This window comes from Mobula hypostoma, chromosome 10, assembly GCF_963921235.1.
Source record: "Mobula hypostoma chromosome 10, sMobHyp1.1, whole genome shotgun sequence".
NCBI classification, from domain to species: Eukaryota; Metazoa; Chordata; class Chondrichthyes; order Myliobatiformes; family Myliobatidae; genus Mobula; species Mobula hypostoma.
In genome coordinates, this window is record NC_086106.1 from 76016816 (window position 1) to 76044712 (window position 27897).

Sequence of the window (27897 nt, forward strand, 5' to 3'; positions counted from 1 at the left end):
TATGGGAAGGCTACACTGATTGATTGCCTTCACTGACAGGCGAATCTGTTAATATGAGACTAGATCCATATTTACCAGGATTTTGTCTTGAACCTTTATTGTTAGAGGAAACATATAGTACAGATGTTTGTTTATGCAAATATGAAGTATAAATTTTGTTTCCTTGTACACTTCAATGAATGAGTCAAAATAATTTTAAGTTTGTTCTTGATGTTTATGAAATGCAAGAGTTGTCTGTGTATTGCAGATTAATTAAGAAGGTTTGTGCCGCTTTGATTTTGGAGTGGAGGTGACACAGTCTGAATATTTTCCACTGGAACTGCAGATCCACTCACTCTGGGTTTCTTATTGGAGGGAAGATGCATTATTGTGGCAAGATAATGCAATGATACAACATTTGTTCGCACCAGTCTGCACAAAAAATAGGTCGGTTGTGGACCTATTTGTTTTGTCCCCTTTAATTTTTAATGCAAGCAACATAACACTTCAAATAATATTGTACAGTTTTCTGTAATATCTTGAATGCAGAACTCAAAGATGCTCACTCGATAACACTCTTCCTCATGAACCTTTCATGTGCAAACTGATTGGGCCAGATATTGCTGTCCAATTCTACAGTTGGTTCCATTAGGCTTTTGAATAATTGAAGTCCACAATTTGTGCTTGCACACTGAAATGCACAAGTGCTGGAGGACCTGATAGATTTGGAATGCTGAGTCTGATTCACTGCTGGATGCCTGTCCTGCTGAGAGATTCTCCATTGTCATGGGTTGGGACTCCACTATTCGATCTCGTGTGAAGTTAGATGTTGCACTGTCAGGCACTTTCATAATGAATTCTAGGACTTTGAAATAGAGAAGGCAACTTAATTTTGGTTAATATTTTAATTATGTTTTAATAAGTTTACATGTTTTGATTACTGATTTCAATTTTATTAATTGTTTGATGTATAAACATCAGAGACATTTGAAACATTCACGGTAACACACATAAAATACTGGAGAAACTCAGCAGATCAGGTGGCATCTAGGGAGAGGAATAAATAGTTGACGTTTCCGATTGAGCGACCCCACCTCCATGCAACCCAGAGTTCAACCTCCACATGCTAATTATACTCTTAGTAACAGAGTATGGACCAACGTAATAATCTATTGATTGTTTTCCAAGTCATCATAGAACATATCCAATCTCCTATCTGATCTGATACCAATATGAAAAAGAGAGTGTAAACTGTCAGAGGAGGTTATATGAGTGGTCCTAATCTGATGCAATTCCTGGAATAATCTAAAATTGCCTCACTCTGCCCCAGACATTGTGCATCACCACCTTAGTCAATCAAAATCTGTTGTGAATACATCATGAACCTGGTAAACCCAGTTTACTGCTGCTTTGATGTTACCAATCCCTGATAAGGAGGGAAAATTCTAAATATTAACTGTTAATGGGACCAGGCCAACTTAATGAATGAGGAAACAGTTACAATTAAAGGCTTCTGTTCCAGGTACTAATTCAACTGTATTTGTTAAAGTATTTGACAGAGGAATGGACAATAGACAATATGCAAGGACTGATTCATCATCAATGTATAGTCATAACTATTTCATCATGTATGATTGGCTGCAGCAGATTTGAATAATTACTGGAAAAGCTTTAAAGGGTTCAATTCTGGCAATAAATATCAAATTGTTCATGCAAAAACATTACAATTTGATGGCTAATAAAACAAAGATATTGAGGAAATCCCTAAACCACAACACAACCATTAGTTATTAGATCAGAACAGGCCGATATATAAAGATTTGATAGATGACATAAATTTTCATTCTTTTTAACTTTAGTGTATATGAAATTTTATTACCATTACTTAAGAAGACTGTTACTCATTTCTTTCGCAACCTGAGATCCTTTCTTCTCCCCTTTACAAAATTTTCTCCCAAACTATTCCTTGATCGCCTCTAATTCTTAAGCACTCCGATAATGGCATGATGAAAGAGATTCTTCTCAAGTAAAATAGAGATATTTCTATATCAAGTTGATGGTTCATGATCAAAAAGAGAAACATTACAATTCAAGCCATATTTTCAAGTGTCAGCAAGGCCAGATTGAATTTCTTTTCTCTCACAGTAATATTTAGTATAGGAGGAAAGTGTATATGGGTGTGTCATATACAGTATAAATCATAATGTTAAATTTTATTTGGATATCCTTAAAACAGAATGTTTACAAATAGGCATGAAATGGTACTTTAGTGTAACAGATTTTATTGATGACATGATGAGTTGTATAAAGTTCCCAAGGAGCCACATGAGTGTTACACTAATTGCTGTGAATGAGGATTCCTGTGTTCATAACTGGCTATAAATCCTCCCAACCCAGCAGATCAAGAAATACCTTGGGACTTTTGCTGCAAGTGAAGCTTTATCATCAGTGGTTGTGGTTCTTGCAAAGAGGCTGCTACAAGAATGATTTCTCTGCTGGTTCTACTTATAATATGAGCCTAGCTACTGTGTCTAATCTTACTGAAATGCCCTTAGTATAGAATCAATTCAACATGTGCTGCTATGTGAAGGAAAAAACCATGCTGCTCTGTAATATTTCTTTTAATTTCTCCTTTGCCCTCTAATCCACCTTTTGTGTTGGGGTATATTTCATAAAGGTACAATGTTGCTGCAGAACTTTTTTTTAGGTCTACGTACTTTCCAACATGGTTCATTTAAGTCTGGGCTTCCCTCATTCAGACATCCCACCTCTCCCGGAAGTTCCGGGAGTCGCCGGCATACTGATAGTGACTCCCTGATGCCCAGAAATTATATAACGATCCCAGAAATCGATTTTTTTGAGAGGGAGAGGGAGAGCGAGCATCCCGATTGGTCTCTCTTCATGCTAAGTAGACCTACCAGTTTTCTCTGTAGGTGGGCTTTACAGTCGACCTCAAAAATAATGACAGTGTTGCTCGCTGCACTGTTTGCAGCAGTGACTTTTCTATTGCCCATGGTGGGTTAAAATGTAAAAGACATGTTGAGGTGAGCTTAACAGGTGTCATTCGTTCCCTAGCATAGCTAATGTTATTTAAACTAGCTGGCTAGCTGCTAAGGAGCTACTCTATTGATGTCCTACGTGATGAGGCCAAACTTCTTGTAGACTTGCTTAAAGTTGTAATAGAATAAACATGATAATATAAGTACATATTTTGATGTCACATTTTCTGCATATATCCAACTTGGTTTACAGATTAGACAAAATCACTAAACAATTACATACACCCTTGGAGGTCGATTGAGGGGGAGGGGGTATGGGGTTGTGGGGGGTGGGGCTGCTACCTCCCTGAAATGTATTTTTGCAGGGTGGGATGTCTGCCTCATTATATGCTTTAGTGCACTAAGTTCCTAACTTTGCAGTAGTTGTCCAACACCATCACACACGTGCAAACACTAGCAAGCCCTTGCAAGCCTAAAGAAAAAAAAACAGTTGTATGCAGACTATGCTTACTGTTGGCTATAAGGTGATTCTGCTGGAGTGGGCTAAGCAGGTATGTGGCTGCAAAATTGTGATGAGCAGACAGTGTGGCATGGTTGGCTACATGCTGTGACCCTGTGGTAGTGAGTGACTGGAGTTTCACTTTGTCCCACAAAGATTCACATCCACCTGAAGTGCATGAACAGATGGATCATAAATTAGGTAATTAAACCCCACTGAAAAATACATGCTTCCTTTTCTTGGTAGACTGAGTGACGGGTTCATGGGTACAGTTGAAGCAATGTGTGGATATGAAACAAAGAGTGTAAGGTAACACTTTTAAGGTATATAAATTATCTGAGGGCTATCATAACATCTTCTGTTTATAGTGTTGTACTTATCAGCAGTGACTCCAATATGTTATGTGCAAACAGGCAACATAACACTGACAGCAAGTAGACTTTAAATTAGTTGACTCATGCGCCATAAAAACTGAAGTTATCTCTTTTTCAATCTGTTTTCAGAAGCTGAGACTTTGATATCAAATGGATTTTTAAGCTTCTTCAAATAACATTTCATCATCTGATATAATTTCACTTTCACTCCAAGTTTGGAGTGCTTTCAATAGTCATCCACAAATAACTTGTATGAGGTTTTGGACTGGGATCTGCTGGAAGATTAATAAGAACATTTGGAGTTCGTTCAGCAATGTAAAGTGGAGTTTTGTTAAAGACTAAACACAAGAGATCCAGCAGAAACTGGAAATCCAGAGGATTAGACACAAAATACTGGAGGAATTCAGCAGGTCTGGCAGCATCTATGGAAATGAATGAACAGTCGACATTTCAGGCTGAGACCCTTCGTCACGACTGGAAAGAAAGGGAGAAGATGCCAGGAAAAGAAGGTTGGGGGAGGAGAAGGAGGACAGAGTAGAGGGTGGACGGAGGAGGAAGCTGGGAGGTGAAGATGCAAAAGGCAAAGAGCCAGAGAAAAAGAGATCTGAGAGGAGGTGAGTGGTCCATGGGAGAAGGGAAGGAGGAGCTGCACCAAGGGGAGGTGATCAGATGATCGGCAGGTGAGGAGAAGAGGTAAGAGGCTAGAGTGGGGAATTGAAGATGAAAGGGACAGACAATAAAAATACCAGAAGTTGGTGAAATCGATGTTCATGCCGTCAGGATGGAGGCTACCCAGATGGTGGAAGTTGCAGAGAATAATGTGTTGGATGTAAAGGCTCATGGAGTGGAAGGTGAGGACAAAAGAAAGTCTATACTTGTTAAAGTGGCAGGAAGATGAGGTGAGCATGGATGTCTGGGAAATGGAGGAGATGTGGGTGAGGGCAGCATCAATGGTGAAGGAAGGGAAGCCCTGTTCTTTGAAGAAGGAAGACATCCCTGATGTCCTGGAAAGGAAAGCCTCATTCTGAGAACAGATGAAGTAGAGACAAAAGATTGGTGAAAAGGGAATGGCATTTTTACAGGGGATAGGGTGGGAAGAGGTATAGTCAAGATAGCCGTGGGAGTTGGTAGGTTTATAAAAGATATTGGTAGACAGTTTTTCTGCATCTTGAGAGACAGAGAGAGATCAAGAAAGGGGTGGGAAGTCAGGGTGGAAGTTCAAAGCAAAATTGATACCATTGACGAGCTTGAGTGGGTTCATGTAGCAGCCCCAGTGCAGCTGTCAAAGTAGCACAGAGTGAGTTGGGGAGCATTATCAGGGAAGGCTTGGAACATGGAACTGTACCTGGAACATATCCCACATGCAAAGCGACTAGACACTTATACACTTCTATCCCCCATCAGGGAGGTATTAAAACTCTCCGCTTCTTTCTTGACAACAGATCCGACCAGTTCCCCTTCTCTGTCTGGTGGAACTGGTTCTCACCCTAAACAATTTCTCTTTTGGCTGCTCCACTTTCTCCAAACTCAGGGTGTAGCCATGGACAACCAGATGGGATCCTGCTATGCCTGCCTCTCCATTGCTATGTGGAACAGTCCATGTTCCAAGCCTTCCCTAGTAGTTCTTCACAACTCTTTCAGTGCTACATTGACAATTGCATTGGTGCTGCTTCATGCACCCATGCTGAGCTTGACAGTTTTATCAACTTCTACCCTGCCTTTAAATTCACTTGGTCCATTTCTAAAACCTCTCTTCCTTTTTTGATCGCTCTGTGTCCATCTCTGGAGATAAACCATCTACCAATATCTTATATAAACCTACCAATTCCCATGGCTATCTTGACTAAACCTCTTCCCACCCTGTTTCCTTTAAAAATACCAGTCCTGATGAAGGGTCTCAGCCTGAAATGTCGACTGTACCTCTTCCTAGAGATGCTGCCTGGCCTGCTGCGTTCACCAGCAACTTTGATGTGTGTTGCTTAAATTTCTAGCATCTGCAGAATTCCTGTTGTTTGAGACATTTTTCTCAGTTCCTTTGTCTCCAATGCATCTGTTCCCAGGATAAGGATTTTCTTTCCAGGATATCAGAGGTGACCTCCTTCTTCAATAAACAAGATTTCCCTTCCTCCACCAATGATGGTGCCCTCACCCGCATCTCGTCCATTTCCTGGACATCCACCCCATCTTTCCACTGTCTTAACAGGGATAGAATTCCTCTGGTCCTCTCCTACCACTGCATGGGCTTCCGCATCCAACACATCATTCTCTGCGACCTCCATGATCTCCAAAGGGTTCCTACCATCAAACACATCTTAATCTCCCCCACCCCTGAACTCTCCGCTTTCCACAGGGATTGCTCCCTCGTCCATCCCTCCCCACATATCTCCCTCCCAGCACTTACCCTGCATGTGGCCAAAGTGCTGCACCTGCCCATTCACCTCCTCCCTCACCTCTATTTAGGGTTTCAAACTGTTCTTCAGGTGAGACAACACTTCACCTGCAAATCTGTTGGGGTCATCCACTGTATCTGGAGCTCCAGTTGCAGCCTCCTCTACCTTGGAGAAACTCGATACAAACTGTGGGACCGTGATGAATATCTTCACTCCATCCACAAAAAGCAGACCCAATCATTTTAATTTCTATCCCCTTCACATTCTGACACATTGGTCCATGGCCACAATGAGACCACTCTCAGGTTGGAGGAGCAACATTTCATATTCCAACTAGGCATCCTCCAATGTGATGGCATAAACATCAATTTCTTAAGCTTTTGGAATCTTCCCCCCTCCTCTTCCCTCCTCTTCAATTCTCCACTCTGGCATCTTACCTCTTCTCCTCACCTGCCTACCACCTCCCTTCTCCATCCTTTTTCCCTATGGTCGACACTCCTCTCCTCCCAGATTCCTTCATCTCCAGCCCTTTGGTTTTCCACCTATTCCTTCCCAACTTATTCCTTTATTTCCCCACCCCACCCACCACTACCAGCTTGTCCTCCTTCCCCTCCCCCACCTTCTTATTCTGGCATTACAAATAGGAACATGTCCTTCCCAGCACCTGATAATCTAGCAATACAACATAACTGTAGGCAGCACCACTGATATATCAGTTATCCATAAGTCCTGTCCAAATCTACAATTCTCTCCATCATTACATTTTCCTTTTTACAAAATCATTATATTTGAATGGCTTTTGGCAACTTTTACTAAATAGCCCATGAAATGCATGTTCTCTGAAATAACGGCAATCAGTTTAGACAGGATATGACCTTTGTTTGACACATAGCATTGTTTTGTGGTGCCGGTGTATTGGCAAATTGCCATACGCACACCAAGATGCTCTTTGTTTTAATTATATATGTTTGTACACTAAGTGGGCAACATTAATAGGAACTGTTTGTATTAACATTATGAAAAACCAGATAAATTTAAGTATTGTGATATGGAGTTTCTTCTTCAGTGGTTAGTATTACCAAAAGTAATGTTTTTTTTTGTCTATTCTGCAAAATTCCCAGAATGGAAAATGTGCATCTTTTCCAAAGTGTTTCCCATATATAAATTATATGTTTATAGCAAATAATACTGGCAATGGTAAAACTTGAAAATACCTCCAAACAAAATCTGGTCATCACAAAGCAAAATTTATGTGAATGGCGTTACTATTTCTATAACAACTATAGTGGGCACCGTAATAAATAATAACCTAATTTAATATTCATCAGGATTTTTCTATTATTCACATTTTTATGATAGTCTAGACTTATAAATGTACTGGATCAAAGAAATGTGTTCTATCATGTGATATAAATTGTTTAAGATGCCCCAACTTTTTTCTCTTTTGCAATCTTCTTCCAATTATGTAAGTGTTATAATAATATATCCATTCAGTTGTTTGAACACAATGTACTGGTAATACTCAGTGCAGTAGTCATGTTGGAAATTAATATTTTTATTACGTACTGGTGCATCATGTTTAAAATGAGAACACATTAAATGGGTAATAGAGAAATCTTAAAATCAATGTGCATGAGATTGCTCATTATGCAGAGAGAGATCTGTGGGTAAACAAGCAGGTGGTGTTTTTCATTACAGATTTGAAGACTGATTATTTTCAATGATAATATGAATTAAATTTCTTCTCTGTAGAGTTCTGACTATTACATAAGGGAACATTCTTAATAGGCAGAGAGTGCCTACAGCAACACTAATGGCTTTGGTAAATACCTGAGGCAAATGTGCTGTCACCTTGACATCCATAATTCACTGGATGCTTGCAGAGTGATATCGTCAGGCTGCATTAATTATAACCTTATGACCTTAAAAAAACAATAGATTACCTTTCATGGTAGGTTAACATTTAGTCCACGTATGAAACTGGACAGTTCTATGTCTGACTTGCAATAAAGTGCAAAGTTATTAGTACTTCTGGCTGCTGAAGTTTTGTAAGCAGCCTGCAGCAATTCGCTGTGTTTCACCAACACCATCTTGGATTGGACATCTACATGGAGTGTTCTCGTAGGAAAGCAGTTCCATTATCAAGCACCTCCACCACCCAGGCCACGCTCTTCTCTCACTGCTGCCATCGGGAAGAAGATACAGAGCCTCAGGACCCACACCACCAGGTTCAGGAATAGATATTACCCCTCGACCATCAGGTTCTTGAACCAGTAGTGATAAAGTCACTCAGCTTCACTTGCCCCATCACTATAGACTCACTCATGTTCTCGAAATTTGTTGCCTATTTATTCTTATTGATTCTTCTTTTGTATTTGCAGAGTTTGGTGTCTTGCACATTGGTTGTTTGTCTGACCTGTTAAAGTGTGGTCCTTCACTGATTCTACTATGGTTCTTGGATTTAATGAGTATGCCGGCAAAAAAATGAATTGCAGGGATGTATATGGTGAGATGTATATACTTTGATAATAAATAAATTTTGTACTTTGTTGAAGACATAAAGAGTTACATCAAGAGTTGGGTAACAGTGTTCTGAGTGTAACCAGAGGGATAACACTACACCAGTGCAAAACCCCACAGCATCCAGCAACTCCATGATCTGTCTCGGAAGCTGATGTCAGAACATCCTTTGTGAGGGTAAAACCTCACAAAGCATTAAGCCTACTGTATAGCAAGCCGGTTACTAAAAACCTGTGCTCACTAACTGGTTGCTGTGTTCAATTACATCTTCAACCTGGTATTAGTATTGGCTTATTATTGTTACATGCATCGAGGTACAGTAAAAAGCTTGTCTGGCATACTGTTCAGACAGATCAATAAATTACACAACGTACTGAAGTAAAGCAAGGTAAAATAATAACAGAATATAGAATAAAATGTAACAGCTACAGTGAATGTGCAGTGCAATTGGACGATAAGGTGCCAGATCATAATAAGATAGATTGTGAGGTCAAGAGCCCATCTCATTGCACTGGGTACGATTCAATAGTTTTATAATAATGGGGTAGAAGCTGTCGAGTCTGGTGGTACGTGCTTTCAGCCTTTCCTATCTTCTGCTTGACAGGAGAGGGGATAAGACGGAATGACCAGAGTGGGATCCTTGATTGTGCTCTCTGCTTTACCGAGGCAGAGAGAAATTTAGACCTTGCACTGCTGCGGTCTGAGGCTCCCACCTACTTTAAAAGGGTAGCATTCCGCTTGGGCAGGGTGAGCTGTATCAATGATGATCAACTGATAGCAATCATATTTACCATAATGAGGAACTTCAAGAGGCTGGTCATGGGTAGAATTAACTCCACTCCAGGCAAGGACTCACACAATTCACCACTGCATCATGTCTACAACAAAAAGCGATCTCATTGGCACTCCACTCTGCTTTGGAACACCTAGACAACATCAAAACATACATCTGCCTGCTGTTTTATTGATTAGTCTGGCGTTCAATACCATCTTCCCTTCTGTATTAACTGCAAAACTTCGAAATCTGGGCCTCCGGACAATCAACACAGGCACACCTCAAGGGTATGTGCTTAGCCCACTGCTCTGCTCTCTGTACACATATCATTATGTGGCTAAGCACAGCTCAAACATCGTCAATAAATTCGCCAATGGCACCACTGTTGTTGGTAACGCTCAATGGTGAGGACGATGTGTACAAGAGTGAGATAGATCAGCTATTTGAATGGTGTTGCAACAACAACTTCATCTCAATGTCAGCGAGACCAAGGAATTGATTTGGACTTCAGGAAGGGGAAATTTGGAGAACACATAGCAGTCCTCCTTGAGTGGTCAGAAGTGGAAAGGGTGAACAGCTTTCAAGCTCCAAGGTGTCAACAATTTGGAGGATCTACCCTGGGACCAACATTTTGATGCAATCACAAAAAAGGCACACCAGTACCTCAACTTTGTTAAGGGTTTGAGGAAGTCTTTACATGTTGGTAAAGACTCTTCGCAAACTTCTACAGGTGTAAGGTGGAGAGCATTTTCACGAGATGCATCAGGGCCTGGTATGGAGGTTCCAATGCGTAGGATTACAAGAGACTATACACGGTTACTGACTCAGTCATCTCCATCTTAGGCACAACTCTCTCCACATCCTCACAAAGCAATGCCTTAAGAATGTGGCATTCATCGCGGAGGACCCTCCCCATCTGTGGCATGCCCTCTTTTTGCTTCCACCATCAGGCAGGAGGTACAGGAGACTGAAGACAAGCATCCTAAGTGTCAGGAGCAGCTTCTTCCCCTCCACCATCAGATTTCTGAGCGGCCCATGAACACACGCTCATTATTCTTGTTTTTGCACTATTTATTTTGGAATTTACTGTACTTTTATGTCTTTGCACTGTACTGCTCATACAAGGCAATGATACCAAATCTGATTCTGATTCTAACATGGAGTAACAGAATGAAGCCTTGTTGGAAAACAATTCTTCAGAGCAATTAATGCTTAGAATAGACCCATATAGAATAATGGTGGTAATCCCTGTAATAACTAGAGAAACAATTGTATATCTTGATGATAGAAGTGTAGGGCCTTTCTGCATTGGATAACATAGTTCAACAGAATGCTTTCTGATTCAAATTTATGCATGTTATGTCCTACTGTATAGAAAACCATGAATACTGAAAATTAATACATGCTCAGAATTTAAAAAGCCACTACTTATGAATAGGAAGGCACTTATTGGCTGATAAGCAATCTGAACAAAGTAGCATAACTTTAACTGCTGGATCTTCAGTCTCATACTGAAACAAAAAAAATGCTTTGTAATAAATTTTGTAATGATTTTAATTTAAGTGATGAGGTCATATCTTCTATGAACAAATGTTGAGTTAAGTATCAATGTTGTGACCACAACAGAATCTTTAGAAGTTGATGTACACTTTGATTCTGCCTGTCTGCAAATCACCACTCAAAACACAATGCAGTGGATCAGGGTGGAGCTCACATTCACCCCTGTGATACCCATGGCTATGAATGTGGACCTGGTGCCAGGTAATGAAATCTTCAGCTCTGTTTCCAAGATCCACCTTGACATCTCTGACATTCAAACGCAGAGATACAGCAGGGTAAATGGCCTTTGGCTCAATGGGACTGTGCAACCCAAATAAATTCAAAGCTTAAAGTAGATTTATTATCAAAGTACATATACGTCACCATATACATCGTTGAGATTCATTTTCTTGAGGGTTTACCCAGTAAGTCCAAGAAACACAATAGAATCATTGAAAGACTACACCCAAACAGGACAGGCAAACAACTAATGTGCAAAAACAACAAACTGTGCAAATACAAAAGGAAAATTAACAAAAAAAAAAATAAATAAGCTATAAATATCAAGAATCAGAGATGAAGAATTCTTGAAAGTGAATCCATAGCAGTTCGGTGAAGTTATCCCCCTCTGGGTTAAGAGCCTGATGATTGAGCGATAATAACTGTTCCTGAACTTGGTGGTGTGGGTCCTGAGGCTCCTGTTCCTTCTTCCTGATGGCAGCAGTGAGAAGAGAGCATGACCTTGGTGGTGGGTGTCCTTGATGATTGATGTTGCATTCCTGTGACAGCATTTCGTGTGTAGACATGCTCAATGATGGGGCAAGCTTTACCCATGGGCTATATCCATTACTTTTTGTAGAATTTTCCGTTCAAGGGCATTTGAGTTTCCATACCAGACTGTGATTCAGCCAGTCAATATATTCTCTACCATACATTTATAGAAGTTTGTCGAAGTTTTAGAAGCCATGCCAAAACTTTGCAAACTTTCGAAGAAGTAGAGATGCTGTCGTGCTTTCTTCATAATGGCACGTGCTGGACCCAAGACAGATCCTCTGAAATGACAACACTGAGAAGTTTAGAGTCACTAATCTTCTCCACCTTTGATCCTCTGATGAGGACTGGCTCATGAAATTACGGATTCCTGCTCCTGAAGTCAAAATCAGCTCACTGGTCTTGCTGACATTGTGTTACAGCGTGTTGTTGTGGCACCACTCAGCCAGATTTTCAATTTCCCTCCTGTATGGAGGAGAAGATGGCGACGCGACGCAGCTTGCGTGGCCACTTCGGTGAATGATATCTGTAATCTGTCAAGTAGGGTGCCGTGCACAATCCTGATTTGATGGACACAGAAGTGAGAGAACTGAGGAACAACTGAAGAAACTTCTGAAATGCCTTTTTTTTTGCCGCTGCTACTGTGTGATCCAGGATCTCCGGAGGGGAAGGCCCCGAGTCCTCAGCTTTGCTTGTTGCTCGGTGGCCAGGACAGGGTTGAAGCGCTCGGCAGAGATGGTGCTCGGTGTCGGAGGGCTGGTCGGAGGCTTGAAGTTTTCGGACAGACTCAGAGTCGGCTGTGGTCAGGTGCCTCCAATGCATTGACAGTTGTTGGTGCCTGGAGGTTTATGGCAGGGAGAGTTTCTCCCTTTTGCCACCTGCTATCAGGACTATCGGGAGTCAATCGGAACTTTGAGACTTTTTTTTTACGATGCCTATGGTCTGCTCTTTATCAAATTATGGTATTGCTTTGCACTACTATAACTATATGTTATAATTATGTGGTCTTGTTGGTATTAGTCTTTGGTTTGTCCTGTTTTTTTTGTGATATCACTCTGGAGGAACATTGTATCATTTCTTAATGCATGCATATCTAGATGCCAATAAACGAGGACTGAGTGTCCTCATAATCTAATCTAATATGTTGATTGTTCACCACCTTTGACTCGGCCAACTACAATGGTGTCATCAGTAAACTTAAGTATGACAATGGAGTTGTGCTGAGCTTCACAGACATAAGTTGAAAGCAAATAGAGCACGGGGCTAAGCACACAGCCTTATGGTGCATCTGTGCTGATGGAGATTGTGGAGGAGATGTTATTGCCAATCCAAACTGACTGGGTCTACAAGTTAAGAAATGGAGGAATCAATTGCACAAGCAAGTATTGAGCCCAAGGTCCTAAAGCTTATTGATGAATTCTGAGAGGATGACGGTACTGAATGCAGAGCTGTAGTTGATAAAGAGCATCCTGATGTATGCATCTTTGCTGTCCTGATTTTCCAGGGTTGATTGAAAAGCCAATGATATGGAATCTGCTATAGACCTGTTGTGACAGTAGGCAAATTGGAGCAAATCCAAGTTACTTCTCAGACAGGAGTCGATATGTTTCATCATCAACCATTCAAAGCACTTCATCACATTTAAGTGCCACTGGACGATAGTCCCATTGCACCCAAGTGACCAATTAACCTACTAACCCAGACTTGTTTGGAATTTGGGAGGAAACCGGAGCACCCAGAGGAAACAAGCGGTTGTGGGGAGAACATAATAGACTCCTTACAGTCAGCAGTGGAATTGAACCCATGTTGATGGTGCAGTAATAGCATTACACTAACTGCTATGCTACAATGAAGTCCCTAGTTTAGTTGGAGATGGTAAAATTTTTAAAATTATAAATGTAAAGTACATTAAACTATTGTACTAAAAATATAAAGTGAAATTGAACACAAAATTTAACTTGAACTTGTCCTTTTTAATGAAGGTTGTCAATCCCATTCAAATGACAGTAAGTCAGAAAGGCTTGGCTGAAAAGCTGAGAAGCCAGATGCTGAGTGATTATTGCACTTTGCTTCTGGGTCCAGCAGCAGAATAAGAGGACCATCGCACTGGCATCTTACCTCCTGTAGGTCTCCAACTTTTGCTTAGTCAGTAACATGTTGAAAGTAGGGCGGATAGTTGGCAATTCTCTGTGGAACCACTACACACATCAGTGCTTGATCTGGCCATTGTATTCAGTCCAAGATTCACAACATTATGCACTGATGTGAAAGCCCGCTGTAAACCTGGCCCCAGAATAAAGCACGGCAAGTGATGACGGCTTTGTTATGCCCTTTACAGTTAAATGTGCAGCAGAGCTTCAGAGACACAAGGGAATCTGCAGATGCTGGAAATTTTGAACACACATACAAAATGCTGGAGGAACTCAGCAAGTCAGGCAGCTACTTCAGAGAAAATACACTGTCAACTGGCCTGAAATGTCGACTCTTTATTTTCCTCCATAGATTCTGCCTGACATTTTGAGTTCCTCCAGTATTTCATGTGTGTGGCAGCAGAACGTCATTATACTTTGTATTTTTTTCCCCCAGAAACTGGAAATGGAGGCAAACACTTCAGTTGCTGTTGCTCTCAGTTACATTTATCCAAATAACTTGAAAGTCCAGAAGCCAGCAAAGAAGTTCAAAAGCAACATGAATAAATATTGATCAAAGATTTTCTCAAATAATGAAGTTAATGATCAAACCTGGATTATATTGTGATATTTAACCTACAGAGGTCTGCATAAAAACATCAGAAACATTGAAAAACATGTTTTTCTCAATAAATTGGAACAACTAAACCAATTCAAGGGAACGTCCTTTTTAAAACTATTCCTCAGATAAAAGGAAGCCAGTTCATACTTCTGCCTTTATTCTACCGTTCTTTGTACTCAAGCCCTTAACCGTCCCTGAAAAATACTCATTTAGAAAAAAGCTTTGGCGTCCTAGAAACTCATTTGGATCTTAGATGCATGGAGATTGTGTTGCATAATCTTGTATTGTCTGTCCATGAAAAAAATCCAGCTCATAAAAATTTTTGATGTGATGTGTATAGTCAGTAGTTTTGTGCATTTCCAACAACTGATAGATGCTAGCCTCGGACCCACTTGTATTGTTTTGGATCTTTACACTAATTATAATACTTAACATCAAGATGCCATGCCTCATTCTCCAGTTTTCTAGATGAGCTACAGGTCATGGTTACCAGTAATTAGACCCCAGTGTACCAGCAACTATTATTCTGAACAAATGGGCACAGGTCCTCAATGCATAAATCCATCAAGGGTATTACTTTCCATTTACCAGTTAAAGTAAGCATGGTTCTACAAAGCAGGTTGAATCAGTAGTTGCAATCAGTGGAATTCCAATTCATCTTAAACTGCGCGCGCGCGCACACGCGCACACACACACACACACACACACACACACTTACGTGAACAGCTGAAGGTACAAACTGTAAAAGCTTCGAGATACACATCATTGACATTAAAGAGTTTTAGGTGACATCAGATATCCAGATTCAGGGTCATTGCGTTTTGTTCTTTTTGTGAGCTGTGATCATCTGTATAATTTCTACAGCAAATGACAGTAAGGAAATTTTGAGGAGTAATGCCTTTGATCATTCTAAATAAAGCAGGGAAAAAATATATTTAGACCCATTAGGTTTACAAATTGATTAGTTAGAGCAAATACAGGAAATCTTCAACTGGTTTTGTTTCCTAATTACCACTGTCCTTCATTTGTTTAATTTGGGGCTTTGCTTTGTATGCACTTGGGAAATATGTACTCACAATTTGCAGAGTATTTCTGGCTCATATGTTATTACTAAGCACTCCCAACTTGTCAATCATCTGAAATAAAGCTTCAGAGTAGGGGGTGACACTACTAGCATCGTAAAAGAGTACAGGAGTCTGAAGTCCTACACCAGCAGGTTCAGGAACAGTTATTACACTACAACCATCAGGCTCCTGAACCAGAGTAGATAACTTCACTCACTTTAACATTAAACTGACTCCACAACCTATAGACTCACTTTCAAAGGCTCTACAACTCAGTATTATTCATTTAACTTTTATTATTTGCACGATTTGTCTTCTTTTGCAAATTGGTTGTTTGTAATCCTTTGCTATTTATAATTTTTCATAAATTCTATTCGATTTATTTATTTTCCTGTAAACACCTGGAAGAAAACTTATCTCAGAGTTGTATATGGTGACATCCATGTACTTTAATAATAAATGTACTTTGAACTTTTTACAGCTAAAAAGGAAGAGAAAACGTGATGTTACAATTTTCTAACGGCTAACTGCCTGGTTCTAGATCTCTTTGATCTGCAGTAAGCATGCTACCTTTCCCCACTCATTTTAAGTATATATTGGAAAGAACTGCGGCCTCATGGCCTGCTCAAGTCCCTCTTTCCACCCGAGCTATAGCCCAAGTCCATCATCTAGAATGTATTGTACATAATAACTGTAGATCTGGAAGGTACTTTAAATGAAGCAGAGGCTCTATTTCAACCAAAATCCTTCTATTTTGTACCAATAGTGTCTTTATCTTACCTAAAGCCAAACAAATCTAACATGCTGATTCAGAAGTACTGCACCATAAGAGTGGTGCTGCATAGGATGGAAGGGGGCCCTTAGTTTAGTGGGTGTGCTCCCCGACCAACATGTTTGTTTTTGCCCAATACTCTGCAGAGGAAGGCCCTGGGATAATGGAGAAGGTGGGAAGAGTGACAATGGGACTTGAAATTGAGGGATAGAATGGGAATGTTGGACATGTAATTGGATTGTGGGACAGTGTGGAGCCTTAAATACATCAACAAGGAGAGAGATGTGGGACATTGAAGAAAATACTTAAAAAGAAGGGCCTAAGCAAATAACCATGGACTCCTCAGGTTGGCTGACTTGGGGCTCCTGGCTGTCCCGCGATCTAAATTTAAGTTCAGGGGTGACCACGCCTTTGCTGTTGTAGCCCCTAGACTATGGAACAGCATTCCCCTCCCTATCAGATCTGCCCCCTCCATTGACTCTTTTTAAGTCCAGGCTCAAAACTTACCTTTATTCACTAGCGTTTGAATCTTTCTGATGTGGCTGATTTTTGGCTCGTGCCTAGGCTCACGTGTTGTTTATTTTGTGCCTATAAGCTGTGTGCCTTGTTGTTTATATCTGTGTTTCTTGTATTTGTGATTTTAGCTACCTGTCATGGTTCGTATGGCACTTTGGTCAACATGGGTTGTTTTTAAATGTGCTTAAAAATAAATTTGACTTGTCTTGACTTGACCTGATGTCATAACAGCGGAACAGGTAACCTTGGTTTCCTTAAACTAATGATGAAGCAGGCCTCAAATGTACAAAGAAATCCTGATCACACTATTATGCAAACCTAGTGGCGTCCAAAACCCAGAACGAATTTACAAAGTTACCTTCTGTGCACACAAAAGACTTGATTTGGTTTCAAATTTAGCATTTAACACAAAATGTATTGTGAAGAAAATCAATGTGCAATGATACATTTTAAAGAAAATCTCCGATCTGTACCTGAGGGCAGTCTCATCCTTGTAAAACACTTTATTACTGCTGAGCCCCAACAGGTAATAACTTCCAACCAAGGACAAGATCACGATTATGGCAAGGCATAACAATGGACCAAATTCCAAAATTTCACTGAAAAGAGAAGAATCCAGCTCACTTGGACCAAAAGTATACATATTTGAATGTTCTTCTACGTTCCTAAAGATTATATGTTTTAAATCCCTCATCCCATACCTTCAACGAAAATGCATAATTCTGGAAATACTCAGCAAGTCAGACAGCACACACCGAGAGAGATACACAGTTGACATTTCAGATCAATAACCTTTCATCAAAATAATCTGACTGAAAGATTATCTATCTGAAGTGGTAATTTTGTTTTTTATTCCACTCCAGATGTTGCCATTTGTACTTCCCGGATTTCCCTATTTATTCCAACACCAGTAATATTTTGTATTATAAACTTTTAATGATAACATGACTTTAGCAATCCTCATTGCTGCTGGTATTCTGAGAACCACAGGAATTTCATGAGAGAGATTATGAAATCATGGCAATTCCATTTTACGCCATGGATGGTTAATGTATATTTAAAGTCAGTACTTCTAGAAAGAGCTTAACTGTAATTCAGTGTTAGCATCACAATATATTAATGGTAATAATAATTAATGTTCCAGTCTGAATTATGCTGATATTCAGAGATTCAAACTGATGAAAGCACTCAGCTGTACCTCATGTTCTAATCAGCTTTCTGACAACCATTCCAGCATAAAACACACCAGGGTGGTCATTACACCATATTTAACCATCGGTCAAGTGTGTGAAGATATTATCATAATACTCAGCCTTCAAAAGATTAATATCAAGAAATGAATATTTAAATCCATAGCTGTATTCCCAAACATTTAATCTTGTGAATCTAATTGCAAGGTGTCCTATATTTGTCACTGGAGGACAGTATGACTTGATAAAAGCGTAAATAATAATGTACAGTATCTAAGAACTAGCAGACTTAAAATTCACAATATTTGATTTAAAACATGAACTACAGATAAGAATCAGGAATTAGTGACATACTAGAACTGGAGAGTAAGAATGGAGATGTGAGAAGATTGGTATGGAGTCAGTCATTTCTTTGTTGAATCTAAAGGATGTGTTTACAGCTTTCCTCTATTAATCAAGTTGTCCACATGCTCCTTCTCAGTGGACTGTACTGCTGGACATTCATATTGGTCCATATTTTATACTGAGGGCTGAGACAGCAAAACTACAGTTAGGGAAATGATATTCAAACTAGAGTAAAATCTTAAAAAGATCTTGCTCTTTTATCGTGACTATACCTCTTTCCACTCCTGTAAAAATACAACTCCCTTTTCTCAGTTGCTTCAGCTCTGCCGCATCTGTTCCCAGGATGAGGCTTTTCTTTCCAGGACATCAGAGCTGTCCTCCTTCTTCAAGTAGCAGGGTTTCTCTTCCTCCACCATTGATGCTGCCCTCACCCACATCCCCTACATTCCCCAAACATCCACGCTCAACCCATCTTCCAACCGCCTTAACAGTGATAAAACAGTAATAGTGATCCACTTTGCCTCCAACTTCCACCCTGCCCTCAAATTTACTTGGTCCATTCCCGACACCTCCCTCCCCTTTCTTGAACTCGCTGTCTCTATCTCTGGAGACAGCTTTTCACTGATGTCTATTACAAACCCACGGACTCTCGCAGTTACCTGAACTACACAGCTTCCCACCCTGTTACTTGTAAAAACGTCATCCCCTTCTCTCAATTCCTTCGTCTCCGTCACATCTGCTCTCAGGAGGAGGCTTTTCACTCTAGAATGAAGGAGGTGTCCTCCTTTTCCAAAGAAAGGGGCTTCACTTTTACCACCATCAATGCTGACACTAACTGCATCTCTTTCATTTCATACACGTCTGCTCTTACCCCATCTTCCCGCCACCCTACCAGGGTTAGGGTTCCTCTTGTCCTCACCTACCACCCCACCAGCATCTGTGTCCTCTAGATAATTCTCCAAAACTTCCACCATCTCCAACGGGTTCGCTCCCTACATGACTCCCTTGTCCATTCGATCCTCCTCACTGATCTCCCTCCTGGAACTTATCCTTGCAAGTGGAACAAGTGCTACACCTGCCCCTACACCTCCTCTCTCAGTACCCGTCAGGGCCACAAACAGTCCTTCCAGGTGAGGCAATACTTCACCTGTGAGCCTGTTAGGATCACATACTGTGTCCGGTGCTCCCGATGTATCCTCCTGTATATTGATGAGACCTGACATAGATTTGGAGACTGCTTCGCTGAGCACCTATGCTCCATCCACCAGAAAAAGTGGGATCTCCCAGTGGCCACCTGTTTTAATTCCACTTCTCATTCTCATTCCAATATGTCTATCCATAGTCTCGTCCACTGTTGTGACGAGGCCACACTTCGGTTGGAGGAACAACACCTTATATTCCATTTGGGTAGCCTCCAATCTGATGGCATGAACATTGATTTCTCGAACTTCCAGTAATGCCCCCTATCCCACCCCTCACCATTTCCTGTCCCCATTTCCCTCTCTCACCTCACCTCCTTGCCCACCCATCACCTCCCTCTGGTGCTCCATGGCCCCTGTCTCTTTCACCAATCAACTTCCCAGCTCTTTACTTCATCACCCCCGCTTCAGGTTTCACCAATCACCTTGTGTTTCTCTCTCCCTTCCCCCACCTTTTAAATCTACTCCTCAGCTTTTTTTCTTCAGCACTGCTGAAGGGTTTCGGCCTGAACTTTTAACTATACTCTTTTCCATAGATGCTGCCTTGCCTGCTGAGTTTGTCCTGCATTTTGTGTGTGTTGCTCGAATTTCCACCATCTGTAGATTTTTTCCTGTTTGTAACAATGATAGAGATCCTTTTATCCTTACATACCACCCCATTAACCCCCACATCCAATGCATCATTCTCCACTTTGCCAAAAGGAGGCCACCCTCAGGGTGGAGGAGCAACACCTTATATACTGTCTGGGTAGTCTCCACCCTGATGGCATGTTATCGATTTCCACTTCTGGTTAAAAGAAAATTACCCTCCCCCTCCCCTCTTCTTCTATTCTCCAGTATGGCCTCTTAGCTCTTCTCACCTGGGTGCCCTTCTCCTTTCTTTTCTCATATGGTCCATTTTCCTCTCCTATCAGATTCCTTCTTCTCCCGGCCTTTATCTTGCCCCTTCCTTTCACCTAATAACTTCCAACTATCCTCCTCCCCCACTCCCCCCGCCTCCACCTTTTTATTCTGGCATCTTTCCCCTTCCTTTCCAGACTTGAAGAAGGGTCTTGGCCCGAAACATCAATTCTTATTCATTTCCATAGATGCTGCCTGACCTGCTGAGTACCTGCCGCATTTTGTGTGTGTTGCTTTGGATTTCCAACATCTGCAGACTCTCTCAAGTACTTAAAAAGAATCTCAGAAGTCATAGATTGACAGTATGAGCCCAAAAAAATTTTGATGTTTTTTGGATATTTTGCTCGATTAAAGGGGCTACATAACTGTAAACAGGTGCCCAGACTTGAGTTAATTTGAGGTCTACCTGTTTGATGCAAAATAGAGAAGCAAATGAGCTGCTAAACCTGGTTAGTATTATGTACAAAAAAGTTATGCATGAAACAGATTGCCATGCTTAAATTCTTATAAATTTTCACTACTGTAAGTATGTTGTGTAACACAGAAGTGAAAAAATTATTCTATGTCTAGATCTAAGCTACTGAATGTGATCGATGTAGATAGAGGCACTACTTTTTGCCCAAAGTTCTTCATTAGGTTTGAGTAGTTTGGCAGGATATCCTGAATTTCCTGACATAAATATGTGATACATGTGGGTATTGAACTTTGTTACTTTGGAGAAACAAGTGGCTAGATTTACCTGTCAAACTGTTGCAGGCGAATGATCCTCGTCATTAATTATACATAAATGGTAGAGCAACTTCAAGCAAGAAGCCAGGGGTACTATTTGGCACAAATATGCTAAATTGTCATTACCTCTGTGAAAACAGCAGCTTAGTCCCTCATAATAACCAGACACTGTGTTTGTCTCAAGATGCAAACTAAACCTACCGCAGATAATTAAGGCTAATATTGCTGGTGTAGATATGCTTATACAGCCAGGAATTAATGGCTACCAAACACTCTAGCTGTGAAATAAATGAAATGTGAAGTCCACTTATTCAGGTTGTGGAAATTTAAAAAAAAAGTTTGGCTTAGAAACTTGATTACATATTGCTATATTTTTACACGAATGAGAAGTGAACCCAGATACCCCAAGCTGTAATAGGGTCACACTAACTGCTACACTACTGTGATGCCCATTCCGTACTGAAGTTCTGCTGAGATCCTCATACCTTTCTGACACACCATATTGTGATTACTTCTGATGGACAAACCACTCTGAAACTGGCCATGGAACCGTTGACTTCCTTCCCTTTCTCCTTGACGAAATCCCCCCATGATCATGACCTTGGTCACACATCGTGCACTCGCCTTCACTAAAGAACTGTGATGCTAAATCAGTAGTGCCTGGGTTTTAAGCAGGAGGCCCACAGTCAAGATGGCCACTGATGCAACCCCGAAATGACTTTACATGAGACCGCATGATGTAGGATCAGAATCAAGCTATCTTGGCCCATCGAGCCTGCTCTGCCATTTTATCATGGCTGATCCTTTTTCCTGCCTTCTCCCCATATCCCTTCATGCCCTGACCAATCTATCAACCTCTGCCTTAAATATATGTGAAAACTTGGCCTCCACAGCTGTATGTGGCAATGAATTCCACAGATTAACCAGTCTCTGGCTAAAGAAATTCCTGCTCATCTGCATTATGAAACAATGTCCCTCTACTTTGAGGCTGCGTCCTCTAGTCCTAGACTCTCCCACCTTAGGAAATGTTGTAATGTAAGCATTATTAAAAGTAAGTTAATACTAATTAGAAAAATGGGGGGTTTTACTTCCGTTCTTTTTACTTCCGGTGGGCTTTGTATATAGCGTTCCCGCCATGCCGTACAGGTTGTAAAAAGCCTCTGTATGTACATAATGGTTTTGAAGTTCGAGATAAAGTTGTTTCTTGGGGATGAAATTGTCGAGTGTGCCTTTTTCAAAGTAGAAGTTACTACAGGAAACATTTCCACATCCACTCTGTCGAGGCCTTTCAACATTTGATAGGTCTCAATTAGGTCACCCCACATTCTTCTGAATTCTAGTGAATACAGGCCCAGGGCCATCAAATGCTCTCCATATGACAATCCATTCAATTCTGGAATCATTTTTGTGAACCTCCTTTGAACCTTCTCCAGTTTCAGCACATCCTTTCTAAGATAAGGGGCCCAAAACTGCTCACAATACTCCAAGTGAGGCTCACCAGTGCTTTATAAAGTCTCAGCATTACAACCATGCTTTCATATACTAGTTCTCTTAAAATGAATGCTAACATTGCATCTGCCTTCCTCACCACTGACTCAATCTATAAATTAACCTTAAGGAAATCCTGCACAAGTACTCTCAAGTCCTTATGTGCCTCAGATTTTTGAGTTTTTTCTCCATTTATAAAATAGTCTACCCTTTTATTTCTTCTACCAAAGCGCATGACCATACACTTCCTGACACTATATTCCATCTGCCACTTCTTTGCCCATTCTCCTAGTCTATGCCTTTCTGTAGCCTCTTTACTTCCTCAAAACTACCTGCCTCTTCACCTATCTTCCGATTGTCCACAAACTTCGCAACAAAGCAATCAATTCCGTCATCCAAATCATTGGCATATAACGTAAAAAGAAGCGGTCCCAACACAGACTCCTGTGGAACAACACTAGTCAGCCACAGCCAACCAGAAAAGGTTCCCTTTATTCTCACTCTTTGCCTCCTGCCAATCAGCCACTGCTTCATTCCTGCTCGTATCTTCCTTGTAATACCATGGGCTCATAACTTGTTAAGCAGCCTCATTTGTGGCACCTCGTCAAAGGCCTTATGAAAATCCAAGTACACAACATCAACTGATTCCCCTTTGTCTATCCTGCTTGTTATTTCTTCAAAGGATTCCAACAGATTTGTCAAGGAAGATTTTCCCTTGAGGAAACCATGCTGTCGATGGCCTATTTTATCACGTGCCTCCAAGTGTCCTGAGACCTCATCCTTAATAATCGACTCCAACATCTTCCCAACCACGAGGTCAGATAGAGTGGTAGAGTAAACACTCAGTGAAAGTTTATTAAGTCCACCTGTACACCTGCTTGTTAATGCAAATATCAAATCATCCCATCATGTGGCAGCAACTCAATGCATAAAAGCATGCGGACATAGTCAAGAGGTTCACTTGTTGTTCAGACCAAACATCAGAATGGGGGAAGAACAAATTGTGCAAAAACAGAAAAAGCTAACAAACAATCCACAGAAGATGAACTGCAGAGTTCCCAAAAGTAAGTCCAGAGGCAAGCGGCTAGTTCAGCGCTGCTGCCGATTCAGGAGACTGATAGGCTGCAAGCCACAGCCAAGGAGCCAGGTTCAGCGCTGACGTGAGTGCTAATGGCTGCAGCTGCAATCAGTTCAGCGCGGAGGTAAGTAAAGCAGCTCAGAACAATGAGCTGAACTCGGGTTTGTTCTTTGCCCTCAGTCTCAACACCGTAATCTTTTTAATCTGGCTGAGTGCTTAAAACGGCCAAACATTGGAAGTTATTTACTCTTGGGCCCGGGCCCGGGCCCTGCTGCTTCAGTCTGGCCTGGAGACTCAGTCTGGTCCCAAGTCCACTGCAGTGACAGCCACCGTGTCATACCTGTATTCCCGAGAGTCCAGTTCGCTGAATGCCAGGTCATTCAGACGGTTCAAAAGCACACGTCCCAGCAGGAAATTATAGGCTGCAGACTGCAATGATCATAATCCCAAAAAAGTATATTTAATAGAATTGTTTGCAGTTTCGCTTGCTGCCTGCAAAGCCTTGCCGTGTCTCGCCAACGCCATCGTGGCTGAGATTTTAGAAACTGCTGATCTCCTGGGATTTTCACACACTACAATCTCTAGAGTTTACAGAGAATGGCGTAAGAAAGAAAACCACCCAGTGAACGGCAGTCCTGTGGGTGAAAACCACGGTCATTAATGAGAGAGGCCAGAGGAGAATGGCCAGATTGGTTGAAGCTGACAGGAAGGTGACAGTACTCTAATAACCATACATTACAATAGTGTGCAGAAGGGCATCTCTGAAAGCAGAGGGGCTACAGCAGCTGAGGACCACAAACAAATCTCCTGTACCTAATAAAGTAGCCACTGAGTGTCGACCCAAGCCACAATGTCATTTTATAATGCAAGTTTAATTCAATGACAATTAAACTTGAACTTGACAATATTTCTTTCTTTTTTTCTGCAACTATTTTGACATGAAATTCACTTAAATTTGCCCTTCTTCTCAGTGCTTCTGCTGTTTATTTCTTAGTCCTTGTACCTCACTGGTCAATGAGATAACCTGTTCATTTCTCTTCTTTTCACTTAAATCCCTGATGCACAGTTTAATTTTGCTGCACGGCTTTTCAGCCTGCTTTACCAGCAATTTTGTGGGTCAAATTTTATTAACAGAAGGGTACAAAGGCAACAAAAGCAATGGTTGCCAACGTTACATACTTTGCTGCATAAAAATCATTCAGGCTCAATCTCACTACCGCAGAGCTGCAGCAAGTAGCGCATCACTATTACAGCTCGGGGTGTTGGTGTTCTGAGTTCAATTCCTAAGTCCTCTGTAAGGAGTTTGTACGTCCTCCCTGTGGAATGCGTAGCGTTTCTCTGGGTCCTTTGGTTTCCTCCCACAGTCCGAAGATGTACTGATTAGTAGGTTAATTGGTTATTGTAAATTGTCTCGTGATCAGGCTAGGGTAAAGTTGAGGGTACTGGGCTGCACAGTTCAAAGGGCCTATACCGCATCATATCACTAAATGAAATAAAATAAATAAAATTATATAATTTATAGCAAAAGTAGTATTGATTTTTTCTACTACCACACACACTGGCATTGTTTAATGTCTTCATCATATTCTTAAGCTAATAATTTTAGTCCATAATTTTAGAATATTCTTTAATTCTACACCCTTCTGAATTGAGGATTACTTACATCAAACTTTATCATTAGTGTAATCCTGAATTACTATCCATGAGCCAAATTAATGTAGGGTCATTGAGGTTATGGTGCAAAAAGACCATTTGGCCCATGTCCATGCTGGCTCTGTGCAACAATAACCTAGTAAGTGACACTCCCTGTGCTCTTCCTACAGAACTGCAAATTATTTTCCTTTCATGCATTTCCTAGGTCGTCTGTGAAAGCACAATTGAGTCTATCTCCACTTCCAGCCCAGGCAGTAGTCTCTAGATCCACTTTTTTTTCCAAAAAATTATCTTTCCATCATTAGTGAAACTTCTAACATATCAGATTTAGCTTATATTCATGAGCTCTTCTGCCTATCTCTTCTCCAATTTGTAATACACCTGAATGAGCAGCTAACAAACTACTATAAGAGGAAGTAAGTCAAAAGAAAGGGTTACTGTGGCATTTCAGCAGCAGCTCATGCAAGTCAGAAAAATTGATTGACAGTTATCAAAATGCATCACACCATTTAAAGGATACTCAATCTGGAATGAAGAATTCCTAACTTTGGGCTTGGTATTTGTATATCAGCTATTTTCTATAACGTAGTATTTTAAATGAAATGTCTGTCAGTGGGTTAATACAGCGGTCCCCAATCACCGGGCCACAAGGAAATGATATGTGTCAGCTGCACCTTTCCTCATTCCCTGTAAAGCGCTGTTGAGCTTGACCGCACGCGAGCTCATTACCCACGCGTCATCCATGTCAGCACGGGAAGGAGATCAACTCCTCGAGCTTGCAAATGACGGCGGGCTGAAAAGTATATTTGACATAACATCTCTGCCGCCATTCTGGATCAAAGTCAAGGCTAAATATCCAGCGATGGCCACGAAAGCACTGAAAACGTTGTTTCCATTTCCAACATTTTTCTGCGAAGCAGAGTTTTCTGCAATGAATGCAACGAAAACTAAATTGCGGAATAGACTGGACATAAAGAACCCCCTTCGAGTATCGCTGTCTCCCGTCACCCCTCGATAGGACCATCTTGTTGCAGGGAAACAAGCCCAGGGCTCCAACTGATTCAGCGATATTGGTGTGTTGCAATTATTTTATATGTTCATACGGGGAAAATATGTGCTGTGTGTTTAATATCCAAACGTCACTTAAAATGTTATGATGCTATTGACTTATATAACCATATAACAATTACAGTACAGAAACAGGCGATCTCGGCCCTTCTAGTCCGTGCCGAACGCTACTCTCACCTAGTCCCACCGACCGGCACTCAGCCCATAACCCTCCATTCCTTTCCTGTTTATATACCTACCCAATTTCTCGTTAAATGATAATATTGAACCCGCCTCTACCACTTCTACTGGAAGTTCGTTCAACACTTACTTCAAGCTCCCCTGTCCTCCCCTGATAATTGACTTATCACTATATTCATGCGAGGAAAATATGTGCTGTGTGTTTACTATTAAATTCTTTAGATAAACCCTTTTAGAAACGAAATTGAGTGTATTTGTCACTTATCACCGATATTCTGGTCGTGATTAACAACCCCCGCTCCCGAACAGAATCGCTAAAAACGATTTGTAGAAAATAATCGGCACGTACACGCATGCACAAGTCACGCATGCGCACTGGTGCCCGCGCATGACTTCATGGTAATTGTAGTCTTTCTCGGGGGAAACACAACGTATTTGACTGCTCCTCTTGTCCGTTGGCAACCCTACTGCACACCCGCCCCCCCCCCACCCAGGTTGGCTGGTCTGCAAGAATATTGTCAATACCTGTAATAATCCGGTCCGCAGTGCAAAAAAAGTTGGGGACCTCTGGGTTGATATTACTGTGTATTTTTTTGGAGGAGCAAGACAACTTGGCTATAACTTCCTGATCTCCTGGTTAAAACCATGTGGGCTTTCTGTAAGTTGCTCTCCAATTCAACCATGATGAGACTTATCATATCTACTGCAAAATCCAGTTCAAGAATGTACCCTTGAAGTAAGGGTAGTGATGTGTGCGCAAAGTTGAAGAGAATATTACTTGGAAGCACTAAAACTATCCAATTCAAAACCAACAGCAAATGAATTAAACTTTGGATTAATCATAGCACTTCCACTGAGTCTTTAAAGTAAAGTCACATTGTGTCAGTGTTCTTTCCTGGAAGGTAGAAATGTTCGTGCTTTTATTGTTTATGTAAACATAATCAAAATATTGAACATCTTACAAGGTTTGTTTCATGAATATTGGCTAAAATATCTATTTTGCAATGAAAGGGTTTATAGATCTTGAGAAAATAATTGTAACTTTCCTGGGATACTGCAAAACAAAGTGCATTGTATCTGTCAATCTTGCAAACATAGGTTTCTACTCCTCTATTCTC

The 27897-nt window shown here is 41.0% G+C and overlaps 1 protein-coding gene across 3 annotated transcripts in view; it reads right to left on the reverse strand.

Annotated features, from left to right (window-relative positions):
* The window catches only part of dacha (dachshund a), a 396346-nt gene that overhangs the window by 113203 nt on the left and 255246 nt on the right, over window positions 1-27897 (reverse strand). Inside the window, exon 4 of one of the 3 annotated variants that reach the window (XM_063060635.1) lies at window positions 3490-3645. The exons of the other annotated variants lie outside the window; for them this stretch is intronic. Coding sequence (XP_062916705.1) covers window positions 3490-3645 — 156 coding nt within the window. The remainder of the gene's footprint in view (window positions 1-3489; window positions 3646-27897) is intronic. 3 annotated transcript variants of the gene reach the window in all.